At 47.0% G+C, this 12,911-nt stretch overlaps 1 protein-coding gene across 2 annotated transcripts; it reads left to right on the top strand.

The window, feature by feature from the left end:
- Nucleotides 1–346: 346 nt before the first annotated feature.
- Nucleotides 347–12,570, top strand: AK2 (adenylate kinase 2). Of its 2 annotated transcripts, XM_032227779.1 has the most exons (7): nt 347–523; nt 2,468–2,593; nt 4,415–4,525; nt 4,795–4,889; nt 5,359–5,431; nt 8,694–8,889; nt 11,648–12,570. In XM_032227779.1, exons 1-7 carry the CDS (start codon nt 368–370, stop codon nt 11,653–11,655), a joined length of 765 nt encoding a protein of 254 aa, XP_032083670.1. In that variant the 5' UTR covers nt 347–367; the 3' UTR covers nt 11,656–12,570. The 2 variants fall into 2 exon arrangements, with proteins under 2 accessions (XP_032083670.1, XP_032083669.1); XM_032227778.1 differs by lacking the exon at nt 11,648–12,570 and having other exon boundaries at nt 8,694–9,046.
- The last annotated feature ends 341 nt before the right edge of the window (nt 12,571–12,911 follow it).

Here is a 12,911-nt window from a genome sequence, read left to right as displayed (position 1 = left end):
CGCGTTTCTCAATCTTAGCGACTTTGAGAGGACTTCAATTCCCAGAATTCTCCCAAAACGTGGCCGGAATCCGTTTCCGAGCCAGCTAATCCCGCCCGGAGCGCCACCTTCCGGTTACGAGGCGGGGAGGGGAAGAGCTTTTACTCCCATTTCCGGGATACATTTGCATATATTTTCGTGCTCCAATCAACAGCCACGCAGTCCAAGAATTAAAGTGCCCCTCCCTATCGCGAGCAAATGCGCAGGCGTAGGTCTATCCCGCCAACTTTTGAGGTCACGACACCCAATCAGAGACAAGATCCCACCGCCGTGGTAAGGTGATTGGGCGAGAACCGCCTACTCCGCGTGAGGGACGGCCTTCGGCCCAATGGCCAGGCATGCTGCTGGTCTAGCGGCGGCGCAGGAGGTGCCGGGTGCGATGGCTCCAAGCGCGGAAGGCGAGAGCGACACGCTGGGACGCAGGGCCCGCAAGGGCGTTCGGGCGCTGCTCCTGGGGCCGCCCGGTGCAGGGAAGGGCACTCAGGTGAGCGGGCCAGGCCGGTCGGGGAAAGCCTCGCGGCGCCTCTGCTGGACCCCAGAGGGAGCGGACGGGCGGACCCCGCCCTTCCTCGACCCGCGTTGGCAGAAACTTGCCGACAGCCGCCGCTTGGACGGACTCCCACAGCCGGCTTGGGAGGAGTGTCCGCTGGATCCTGCGGGGGAGCCGATCGTCTGCTAGGGCTGGCCGCGAGCTCCCGCAGCGCTCTCTCCACCCCAGGTCCAGCCGGCGGGTCCCGGGCCCGAGCTTAGGATCGGCGCGGCGCCCAGCTGGTTTCTGCGGGAATCGGGGGGGGTGGGGAGCTCCGTGGTGAGAAATACCGCCTTACACCAGGCGGTTCCTGGAGAAAGTCCTTCCGGGGTGGGGGGTTAGGTGGGTTCTGCGCCTGCGCCCTCCTGGTGCTGTCTAGGGAATTCTGGGAGTTGAAGTGCCCGAGGCTGAGAAGGCCCGGCCTGGCCTAGAGTGGCACCTAATTTTAAGAAGCGGAATAAAAATATTCCCTTCTTCCAGTTCAGCGTCTTATAAGCGCTTGCCCTGAGCCCAAGTCTGCCATGCCAAACCGTCTTTGGGGCAGAGTTGCTCTTGGCGAAGCCGGGCCCTTTTAGGCCTCTCCCAAATGAGGTCTTTGCCCTGCGGGGCAGGCAGGGCGTCTTGCGAAACTGTAGTCACAGAACTCTTGATTTACAATTTTTTGTGTAATTGGCTGACAAACCGGGCTCAATGTGTAGTCCTTTATGGAACTACATTGACATGGAGGAAAGTAAGCAGTGGTGTACCCCAAGGTTTCATCTTAGGCCCAGGACTCTTCAATATCTTCATAAATGACTTAGATGAGGGAATAGAAGGAGAACTTATCAACTTTGCAGATGACACTAAGTTGGCAGGAATAGCCAGCACCCTAGAAGACAAGCTCAAGGTCCAGATGGATCTTGACTGACTTGCACAATGGGCACTATCCAACAAAATGAAATTTAATGTGGAGAAAAGCAAAGTTTTACGTCTGGGCAGGAAAAACCAAAGGTACAGGTATAGAATAGGTGATACCTGACTCAATAGCAATAACAGAGAGCGATATTGGAGTTCTGTCATTTAAATATGAGCCAACAGTGTGGGACAGCAGCAAAAAAAGCCAACAGTCCTAGGCTGCATTAACAGAAGGATAGAATCACAATCCCTTGAAGCATTAGTACCAGTCTTGGTAAGAATATACTTATAATATTGCATTCAGTTTTGGTTGCTAGGATGTAAAAAGATGTTGAGACAGTAGAAAAAGTACAGAGTAGAACAATAAAAATGATTAGAGGACTGGAGACTAAAACATATGAAGAATGTTTTCAAGAATCATGTATGTCTGTCTAGTCTAGAGAAAAGGACTACAGGTGACATGATAAGAGTATTCCAATATTTAAGGGGCTGCCACAAAGAAGAGGGGGGTCAACTTATTTTCCAAAGCATCAGAGGGCAGGAAAGAAATGACGGAAACTAATCAAAGAGAGAAGCAACCTGGAATGAAGGAGAAACTTCCTAACGGTGAGGACAATTAACCAGTGGAACAGCTTGCCTCCGGAAATCAGGGACACTCCAGCACTGGGGGTTTTTAAGAAGAGACTGGCAGTCACTTGTCAGAAATGGTATGGGATCTCCTATTTGAGCAGGGAGTTGGACTAGAAGATCTTCAAGGTCCCTTTCAGCTCTGTTTTATTCTGAGATTGGCATCACTTCTTGTTTTCAGTAAAAACGGCCCCACAGTGAACAATGGGTTTGCTTAATAACCATGGTGTTTGTTTAATAATAAAGATTTTAAAATTGGGCACAGTTGTGTGGTAACGTGTTTTATGACTGTCATGACTTAAAATTGCAAGCTCAATTATAGTTGTATTACCTGTATATAACCATCATGGGGACTGCTGACTCTTCTTTCTTGTCCAGGCTCCTCGCCTTGCTGAAACGTACTGTGTATGCCACCTGGCCACGGGAGACATGTTGAGGGCGATGGTGGCTTCAGGCTCAGAGCTGGGGAAGAGGTTGAAGGAAACAATGGATGCTGGGAAGCTGGTGAGTGAGAAGAAAGGCTCCCTCTGAAGTAGTTTTTGTTTGTTTGTTTGTTTATTCGATTTATATGCTGCCCTTCTCCCAAAGGACTCAGTTTTTGGGCTGCTCTTTCCAAAAGTTGAAGAAGAAGAATCCTTTGCAAAATGTTAGGATTCCCAGCAGTCGACTTAATCCAGCCCCTCCTGTCCTGTCACATTGTTCCCCAAATAACAGGCCAATGGGGATTTGCAAGGCAGGGAGGAGCATCATGATCTTATTGCATGGTGACATGATACGTGGGAACCATAGCTTCTACAGATTCCTCTGAATGGACCAGAATCCCATCAGGTCTGTCTCTGGAAAGTGCCAGGGCTGCAGGAGGATGTAATGCTGGCTTGCTCTGTTCCATGTATCCTTTGCTCTTTGAATTGAAGGCTTAAACATTGGAAATCAGCCCCCAAACAGGCAGGTTGAAGAAGGTTATTGTAAATCAGCTGTGACTTTTCCCTGGTGAGTATCCAGTTCACTAATCATAAAATTCCATTAAGAAAATGGAGCGGAACTTGAAAATCCTAATTATACTGCTTTTCTATTTTTAGGGAAGGATGGTTTATTTTATTTTTAGCCGTCCTAGTGCTGAAAATATAATATTTTCTTCATTTCTTTCTACATTTAGAGCTCAGATTTATAAAGGTCTGCAGTGCAGGTTATTTTCGTTTAATGACAGCATTTGGGATGGGCAACCCCATAGTTAAAGCCAGTGTTACGTGGCTGTGCCAACTTAGGGCAGCAGCTGCGGCAGTTGTGGTTGGCATCCTTAGGCCTGTCATCATGGGATTTACCATCTGAATTGACTCTGAGGGAAGCCAGCCGTGGAAGCTGCCAATAGGAGGACACTACAGCTATCATAGTTGCAAGCTGTTGCCAAGCGTCCCTGTCACAATCAGTGATTATGAGGACACTGCAACACCTGCAACTTATAGGGACCAATCCTCAGTCTCCCTGTTTAGTGCTTCTTGATTTCAAATGGTCGCTGAGTGATTGGTTGCTAAGTGAAGACTACCTGTAAAGAAAGATGTGTTATTTATTTTATAATTATTATTTTATTATTATTGAGTGTTGAGCTAGGAATAATCAGTAGAAGAGAGATCTGCTTCCATACATAACCTCCGTCATAAATATTTCTTGCTTTTAAAGCTGGCATTTTGCTTTTTTTCATTGAAGGTATCAATGCAACATTTCTTACACAGTTTTGCAGGGAGCCTGGAATCCTTCAGATTTCTGATTAACCTCTGCATGTGAGGACTATGCAGGATGTTTCTGTCCTGGATGTCAGCACTGAATAATTCTTCCCCACGGACTGAGGCAATGCAGACAGGGCCCCCCTTACTAGAGAAGAGGCTCCGGGCCCTCTGAACTCCCAGTTCAGCCCCACCTCAGAAGCTCTCCAGGAGGATGGAGCTTCACCTCTCAAACTTGATCTAGTCCACCCACCCACACCAGCAACACTTTCTAATGATGATATAATGACACTTCCAATAAGAAACAGCCATTACAGGCTCCCTGTATCTCTCCATTGGCTCAGTCCATGGGGAAGAATTATTCAGGGTTGAAGTCCGGGACAGAAACATCCTGTATAGTCCTCATATGTAGAGGTTAATCGGAAATCTGAGTGATTTGAACCTTGAAATTTGATACCTTTGCAAAAGACCAAGGGTAGAGAACAGAATCTGGCTACAAAGACCAGTGGTGGCTGGGATCACCTCACAAGCACAATTTTCTAGTGGATTTGAGTGGATCCAGCTGCTGCTGTATCCAGTGGGTCCCCCCTTCCTCTTTCATCAGGTGAGTGATGAGATGGTGGTGGAGCTGATTGAGAAGAACCTGGAGACCCCTGTATGCAAAAATGGCTTCCTCTTGGATGGGTTTCCTCGCACTGTGCGACAAGCAGAGATGGTAAGTGCTCTCCTTGGGCCTGGACATCTCTTATGCCCTGAGCAAAGCGGACATCCTCTACGTTGCCAGTACTTCAAGGAGGCACATCCTGGGAGGAGCCCTTAGTCCTACCAGAAGTGCCAAGAAGGGAGCTTGTTCTGCCTTTGACACAGACACCCCCACACACATCCATTTGATGGCTGCACGTGTCTGTCTTGGCCCAGAAGAGAGTCTGCGAGCTTCAGTGTGAATTAGCTCACTAGGATTCCCTCCTTTTCACAATTTTACAGCTGGACGAGCTGATGGGGAAGAGGAAAGAGAAACTAGATTCAGTCATCGAATTCAGCATTGCCGACTCCTTGCTCATCCGAAGAATCGCCGGACGGTAACTGTCATTTTCCTTGAGGGATGTTGCTGCTTTAGGTGGCTTTGACAAAGCTGGGGGCAGAGGGTGCGGAGATTTCTTGTAAAGGAAAGTTTGCCCACTTAGAAGTATGTTTTGTAGCACAAGGGGAGTAAATCAGCCCGATGTGATCAGTGACTAAATAGGAAATGCCTCAAATCCTTCACAGGGAAGCCTTTAGTTATGCTGCAAATGCAAGTTGTGTGTGTCTTTGTCTTGAGTGTGTGCTAAAAGAAAATTTCCCAGCCTGGATTTTACCAGTGGTGCAGTGATGTTCCCAAATATTCTTCCCTCTTCAAGCCCTTCTGCTTCCTTTTCTTTATGAAAAAAATCTTTCCTAACCCTTGCAATCCCACAAGTTTTTAAAATGCTGGTGCTTGTAGAGTAGCTTTGCCCCATGTCGTTGCTGCAGATGAAAGGTAGGTGAGGCTTTTCTGTGTTCCCCTTCCAGGCTAATCCACCCAGGAAGTGGCCGTTCCTACCATGAGGAATTCAACCCACCCAAGGTCCATATGAAGGATGATGTACGTGTCTCTCCCTTTGGGGGTTTGTATTGAAATGCTTCTAGTTGATTTAAAGCCTTAGGGCAGGGGTGTCAAACTCAAGGCCTGTGGGATAGAGCCGGCCCACAGGGCCGCCTGGAAACAGCAACAAACTAGCCTGCCGTGCCTCTGCCAGAGAAAATGGGGCTCCGTTTCTGCTGGCAGAGGGCAGCAGGAGGCCAAAAATGGGTCCCGGGGAAGCTGTGTGCTGCTAAAAACAAAACAAAAGGAGAAATGTTTCCCCTTTTGCATTTGAGCATCCAAGAAGGGACAGGAAAGGAGAAAGGGAAAGAAGAAAGGAAAGATGGGAAGAGCAATGGAGGAAAAAGAAGGAAAGATGGGAAGGAAGAAGAAAGGAGAATGGAAGGAAAAAGAAGAGAAGGAAGGAGGGAAGGAAGATTATAATGAGAGGGTGGGTCTGCACGTGCCCACCAGCAGCTCTGTTGCCCTTTTGCCATCTCCTTGCCTACTACTCCTGACCTCTCCTGGTGGTCTCCCATCCTATTGCTGAGGATGCTTTGGTTACAAAGTCAGGTCTCCTTGTGTGTAGAGGGAGTGGGCCTCCCTCTGACCCACACACTTTGCCCTTCTGCACACACCATGAGCTACCTGGCCAAGGAGAGCCAGCACAGCAGCAGCAGCCGCCTCGAGGAGGAGGTAAGCACAACCAGGTACCCCCTCAGGAAAGCAGGGTTGGGCTGTGGGGTCCCGGTGCCCTGGGAGCTCAAGGGCTGGGCTGGGCGCTTGCCCTCTACTTCCTCTGGTTCTGGACAGTCTGCGCCACCCTCCGGGGGTCCACATAACCTGAGAAGGATGGCAAAGCTCCCTTGGAGGACAAGCGTTTGGCCCTCTCTTGGTCTCACCTACCTCCGCTGGAGACAGTGAGTGACCACGCCCCCCCCAGACCCTCCCTTCCTGAGGTCAAACAAAACCGTAATGTGGCCCTCAATGAAATCGAGTTTGACACCCCAGCCGTAGGGGATCTTTGGGAGCTGGTGGGCTTCTGGAATTGGATTCTCTATTTGTTTCTAGCTGCTTTGCTTAAGATTTCCATCTTGGTTACTGTGAATGAATCATTGGAAACCAGGAGGCAAGTCTCACAGACTGATAGCTTTTGAATAGATTCTACAAATTGTGTGACTTACGCAGTAACACTGATTGGCACAAATTGTGCTTTTCAAACTGGGATAGTAATCAGTGTCAAGGATCACCTTAGAGTCTCTACCTATCCAACCTGATCTAGCAGATTGGGAATGCTGCAGATCCCCTCAGCCGAAAAGTGTTGGCTGGCAGGAACCAGAAGATGGATCTTTTTCCGCAGTGGCCCCTGCTCGGTGGTACATCCTCCCCTTGGAGACCCGAATTGCTCCAACCCTGTTAGTCTTTTGTAAGGCCCTAAAACCTGGCATTGTTCCTGAGCCAAGATGGCTGAATGGGCCAAGGGCCCAGCTTCCTTGCTGTGCTGCTCAGTGGCTAAGGAATCTGGCTTTGGTGTGTATTTATTTTGGATGTTTTTATTGTATTATGAGGTTCTTAGGTTTTAATTTCAACATATTTTTTGAATTGCAAACTCTTCAGTCATTTCTTGACTGAAATGAGTGGTTATAGAAAATTCATTTATAAACAAATGAATATGCCAGAGATAAGAGGAAGATCAGCCCAGGAGCTGTCATCACTGGTCAGCTTCTAGATGGCTCCCTTCTCTGGATGACCGTATTTTCAAGCCAGGTGTTGGGAGAGGGCTCAGGGGTTGTACAGGCAGGCTGTAATGGCTCCTCTCCTAACTTGAGAAAGTAAAGACTCTTGAAATGGATTATTTCAAAAGGAACCTTTAATCAAGCAGGATGGAAACCATTAGAAGCAAAGCAGCATCTGAAAACCTTTTGGCCATGCAAATGGGATTAAGCTGATAATGACCCCTCCCCTTTGTTAGAATGCAGATTCTGACCAATACACAAGTGTGAAGATGCTTCCTTAACTCTTCTGCCCTGGGAGTCAATAAAGCACACGTTCCCATGGCTATCTAGTTAGACATCAAAGTTATATATCCCACATGGCTACCATAAACATCCCTCCAGAGATGTTGGGACCTTCAGTCTCCCGGTGACAGGAAACCAGTTGTAAAGTTGTAAAACTCAGTTGTTTCAGATGTAGCTAATCATTTAACTCCGAGGCTCCCCTCCTCCCAATTGAATGGCAGTATGACTTTTAGGGATCTGATACAGGCCTTGGCACACCCACCTCACCGGGTGTTGCTGTGAGGACCCTCAGTATAGAGAGTGGCCAGCTGGAGGTGAATGGTTCCAGTTGATTGATCAAACAGGATGCAGGTAGTCCACAAGTTATGACCTATTGAACTATTGCCATCTGGCAGACAGTACAGGATAATAAAAACAAGGGCAAATAGGCTGAAAAACAGCTTCTATCCCAGAGCAGTAACTATGTTGAATTCTACTGTATAATGCAATATTAAGGCAGCATTAGGGGTTTTCAATTGAATTGTGTAAAATGTGAAGGATGTGTGTTTTTGTTTTATTTTTTATAGTTTTCTTATATATGATGTACACTGAGGATGGCTTTTAATTTTGTTATACAAAGTACAATGACAATAAGGTAAACTTAAACTGTAATTGAGTGTGGCAATTACAGTTGTAAGTCATGATAGTCATAAAGAGGATCATCATGTGACTGGACCCAATCTTACCATGTTTTTTTTTTGGGGGGGGGGTGCAGTCATTCAGAAAAATGACTCAGTCGTTAAGCGAGCCCATGGTTTGTTAAGGGTTGGTTTTATTGGAACCGGGAAGTAAGTTCTGGTTTCTGGCAAAAGCATCATGAACTGCAGTTATGTGAACGTGGGCACTACAGCTGTAAATGAGGGTCAGTTGCCCAGAACGCTGCCATGTGACCACGGGTGTTGGGTGACACCAGAACTTTGAAACTGAGTCATAAGTAGCTTTTCGGAGGTCTGTCATAACTTCAGATGGTCACTAAATGACTGGTAATGTGTCAAGGAGTACCTGCAAGGGTTGCCCAGTTCCTTGCCAGGCCGAGGCCACTGACCCCAGCAGGAAAGAGGGACGGAGCACTTGGGAATCGTCTCAGCAACAGCTCCGTGGAGCTTCGTGCCTTCAGCTGCTTGGGGCGGATTGATATCCGTGTCGCGAAGGGTTGGGTACCAGGCAGTTCCAGTTCAGGTGGGTCCTTGGCTGGTGCCCTTGCTGACAAATTGCTCCCTTTCCAGATCACCGGGGAATCTCTTATCCGCCGGTCAGATGACAACGAAGCAGCGCTGAAAACACGCCTGAAGGCTTATCACACCCAGACCACACCACTGGTGGACTACTACTCCCGGCATGGGATCCATACAGCTGTTGATGCTTCCCAGTCTCCAGATGTGGTTTTTGCCAGCATTCTGGCAGCTTTCTCAAAAGCAACAAGTAAAGACCTGGTTATGTTCATATAAGGCTCTTCTCTTCCTTTCTCTCTTTTCCTGTCCTCTGGGGTCAGCAAGAAAGAATGCCGCGGGAGTAGGAATAAAGAGGTTGTGGAGAAAGGCTGTACAAGCAGTCCATTAAACAGATGAGTGACTCTTCATTTGTAATGTATTTTTCTTTTTTTAATATATGGGAACTCTCTGGGGCTGTATGGGCATCTGGTCAGCAGGGGGCGCACTGCACTCCAGACCTCCTGGAGCCTGGAAACCTATACAGACAAAGGCACTTGACATATAGGCAGAATTGGTTAAATCAGGAAATGGCTGCAGTTTCTGCTTTTCCGCCTACGGATCAACCTTTACAGCAGTCCTGAAAATCCCACCTGAATAGCAGCAGGAAGGAAAGTGGCTGGCCACAAGTCCTGGCTCTAACTACCAGCATGGAAGCCCGCCTCAGCTTAAGGGGGGCTACAGAAGCAGATGTGTTCGCTTGTGTGATTCACAGAGGTTTGAATTATTATTCTCCTTTTCTGCCTGGGTCAAGTGGAACTAAGTGGCACAGCATAAGATGCCCCAGGGCAGCGTTTGTCCCATGCAATCATAAGCTGGAGATGAAAGAAAAAGCTTTTGTAGGCAGCACAGAATTCAGAAGCTGCTTTATCTATTCCATTTTTTAAAAAAATAAAAATTCATGTGATTCTGTTCTTTAGAAGAAGTGACTTGGAGATGGGAAGTGGGTGGTAACATTTCCAAGGGACTGAAGAGTGGATATTTTAAGTAAAATGGGGAAGTTGATATAAAACCGCCCAGTCTGGACTAGTTCTTTAGGGCAGAGAGTTCAGATTTTCTTCATGTGGAATTCCAGTGAGGAAGAATAATTTCTGAGATCAATAATCAATCTGGGAATTCCACATTGGTAATGTGATGTTGTCATCACATAAGCAATGCAAGAAAGCTGGCTCATGATTTTTGAGCTGCATGGAGGCCGAGTGGCTGTGCCATGGGGTCAAAGGCACAGAACTGCCCATTCTTCTAACTTGGATCTTTGGTCAGCATTGAGCATCCTGCTGTGTTACAGTTTGGAACAGAGTGGTTGCTGGTTGTCTGGCTAATGCCCTTTTGTTTGGTGAGCCACATGGACCCATTTCCCTTTCTGTTTTTGCCTTTTGGGACTTTTGACTAAGAGCCTCCGGCTGCCCTTGAGCCAGCCTGGGCTCTATTCTCAGTGGCCTCGAAATATGCTGTAGTTCCTCATAGCCAACCCGGTAGCATTTGCCAACAAGCAGGGAGGGAGCTCCTGAACTCTGCCTCCCTCTTGGAGGCTGTTGGACTGGTTTGGTGCAATGTCCCTTGACTTCCCTGCACTCCAGAACGCCTGCAAAGACAGAAATGCCTGAGAGGATTGTCAGTAGTCAGTTGGCCATGTAGCTACCTTGGGGCTCAGAAGGGTAGCCAGGTTTTAGTAGGATTGAGAAGTGGAAGAAGCATTTCTCTCTCGGCTGACCTTTGTTTTCCTTGTTTTCTTTTTTCCTCCTGTGATTTATGTTTCTGTTCTTCTCAAAGAGCAAAGTTCTTCCTTTGAGGAATTCTCAGCAGCGAAAGCCATCTCTTGCTGGGCAAGGAAGTGCAGCATTACAAACATAATAGACCACAGAGAGTTTTGCCACCCTTAAAAAAAAGGAAGGCAGTGAATTAAAATTTCTACTAGAAATTATTTGTTTTAGTGACATATTTGCACATTGGCGATCATTTCCAACTTTAAAGACGCAAATGTGACTTGTATGGCCACCTAAATTAATATAATAAATATATAAAGCTATCTTGTGGATCTTAAGGGTTCCAGCTCCCAGAATAGTTAACTGGCAGCAATTGCCTTCCCCACAAAGGTTGAAGAAGACAATGATTTGGGGACCAAAAGCAGCTGATTAAGATAATCAAAACACTTCCCAGAATTTCTGCTCCAATTGTACTTTTGTTTTTCTCAGTGTTTTTAAAGAACATTTTCATTTCAGGTGATTAAGTGGCCTTCTTTGAAGAAGAGAGTCTTCAACCTTTTAAAGCAATCTGGTCCCCATTTCCACAGATTTATTGGCAAGATGGGTTCTCTTTAAACCAGGATGTCTGTCTTGGGAAAGGTTCTCCTGCCCCAGGGAGGAGGAAGCCCATGTGATGCAATGAGCAAGTGCTGCCTTCTATTGGCCAGTATGGCCCTTGCCTTCCTCTGGGAGTGCAGGCAATGCATCTTGCAAGGAGGCTGATGCAATGAAGCAGAACTTGAAAGAGGAACTCGCCCTAACTTGGGTCCCTTTGGAAGTTTTGAGACTCCAGGTCCTGGTGACCTTGGCAACACTGGGAATTCTGGGAATTGTAGTCCCAGCATGCTGGCAGGCCATGTGAGATTAGAGAAAAAGATTCTTATTGCCCTGGTGGCCAGGATTCTGAGATGTCTGTTGAACATAAATGCCATTTTTGCCAAATAGAAGCTGTGTTATAATGGCAAAGAGGGAGCTGGGGCTGTTCAGGCAGATGGCTGGTTTGTGACTCCCTGACATCCTTGCTGCAAATTGCTTTTGGGTGCATTACAAGACACCCTGGGATAAATGCAACAAAAGGCAGGGCCTACTTACTTACAAAGAAGAGAGATGTTCAAGCGCCTGCTTTGCTTCTAAGCTACACATCTCTGCTGCCTGTCTGCTATAAACTATGGTTTGTTAAGAGTTTTTAAGGATTGTTTCTCTTCTTTATATTTCTCTTTATTTCAGTGGCGTGATTTCAGATGGCAGCAGCCCACGACTACATCAAGCACATATTCAACAACTCTCTCCCCCCCTCCCCAGCTTTGCTCTTGGACCGGGTGGGATGGAAGGCCTCATCAAAAGAGGGAAGGAAATTGCCAGAAGTTGGGGTTCTCTCCAAAATTGCACTACAGGGGAAATCCTGTTTTTTAAGAAAAGCAAAATCAGGAAGACAAGAATAAAGTGTTGCTGCAGAGTGCTTTAATTATAAAAGCAATTATTTGCAGTCTTTCAAAGGGGAATATTTAGCCTTTAGGAAAGCAGGATCTACCAAGCTTGACTGCTGGTGGTGCCTTTTCTCCTGATGATTTCCAGGATTTTAGATCGATGGCCTCTCAGGTTCTGTTCCCAACATGCGTTTGAGGCTGCCATGCAATGGGGCCTCTAACTCTGGGTTCGCCCTTTGCCTCCTGTCCTGCTGGCTTCTCTCTTAGCTGGAGAACCCTGGGTGGAAACATCTCTCTCAACCACCCCTCTGCAGAGGCTTCCAGTAGGCAAGTCCATACAGTGGCTCTTCTAGGAAGCTGGCTTTGGACTCGTTCTTGGGTCAAGTGAATCTCATCCCAGCAGCTTGGTGAGCTAAAATGGGCTTCTAGCAGACCGTGAGGAAAGGCATGTTTTAAGCTATTCATAGGCAGGGACCAAAGAAAGCAATCTTTCTCCAAGTTTTTAATCACAGGCATTTGAAGCCTTTGCTTTTCTGTGGCTAACATTTTATTTTTTTAATTTCATGGACGCTTCCTCCCTCAAAAATTGAAGGTATAAAGCCAAGAACAACCTATCTTGTCCCACCTCTCAATCGGAGTGGTTGCCAATTTCCACTTGTTCCCTTTCCTTCCTCCAGGACTGCCCTGCAGCCTCAATAAAGTAGCTGTCAATATTGGACCTAAGCCATTTGGTGACTTAATTTTGTGCCTGGGCTTTTGGGCAGAAAGGAGTGGTGCGGGGGGGGGGGGGCTGGCAAAGAGACCTTCATAAGCTTAGATAGAAAGGGATAATCTTTTAAGCAGGAAGTTTAATTATGGATGAAAAACTAATTCCAAGCCTTTTGATTATGATTCTGACCAACAGAAAAGTTCCCAATTGCTTGGCTTATGATTCATAAAACATAAACTATATTTGGAGTTGGAAGGGTCCTTGGAGATCTTCCAGTCCAACCCCCTGCTGAGGCAGAAGACTTGATACCATTCAAGACAAATGGCTTCTTAAAAGCCTCCAGTGATGAAGCATC

Source organism: Thamnophis elegans, chromosome 12 (assembly GCF_009769535.1).
Source record: "Thamnophis elegans isolate rThaEle1 chromosome 12, rThaEle1.pri, whole genome shotgun sequence".
Taxonomy (NCBI): domain Eukaryota; kingdom Metazoa; phylum Chordata; class Lepidosauria; order Squamata; family Colubridae; genus Thamnophis; species Thamnophis elegans.
Note: the sequence above shows the minus strand (reverse complement) of the source record. Positions and strands in the feature narration are given on the sequence as shown.

Bases quoted from the DNA above. Each gene is read 5' to 3' on its own strand.
- AK2 (XM_032227778.1), top strand. From the start codon at position 368: ATGGCCAGGCATGCTGCTGGTCTAGCGGCGGCGCAGGAGGTGCCGGGT. The intron at 2,594-4,414 runs GTGAGTGAGAAG...CTCTTTCATCAG, and splicing joins CAATGGATGCTGGGAAGCTG to GTGAGTGATGAGATGGTGGT. The intron at 4,890-5,358 runs GTAACTGTCATT...TTCCCCTTCCAG, and splicing joins ATCCGAAGAATCGCCGGACG to GCTAATCCACCCAGGAAGTG.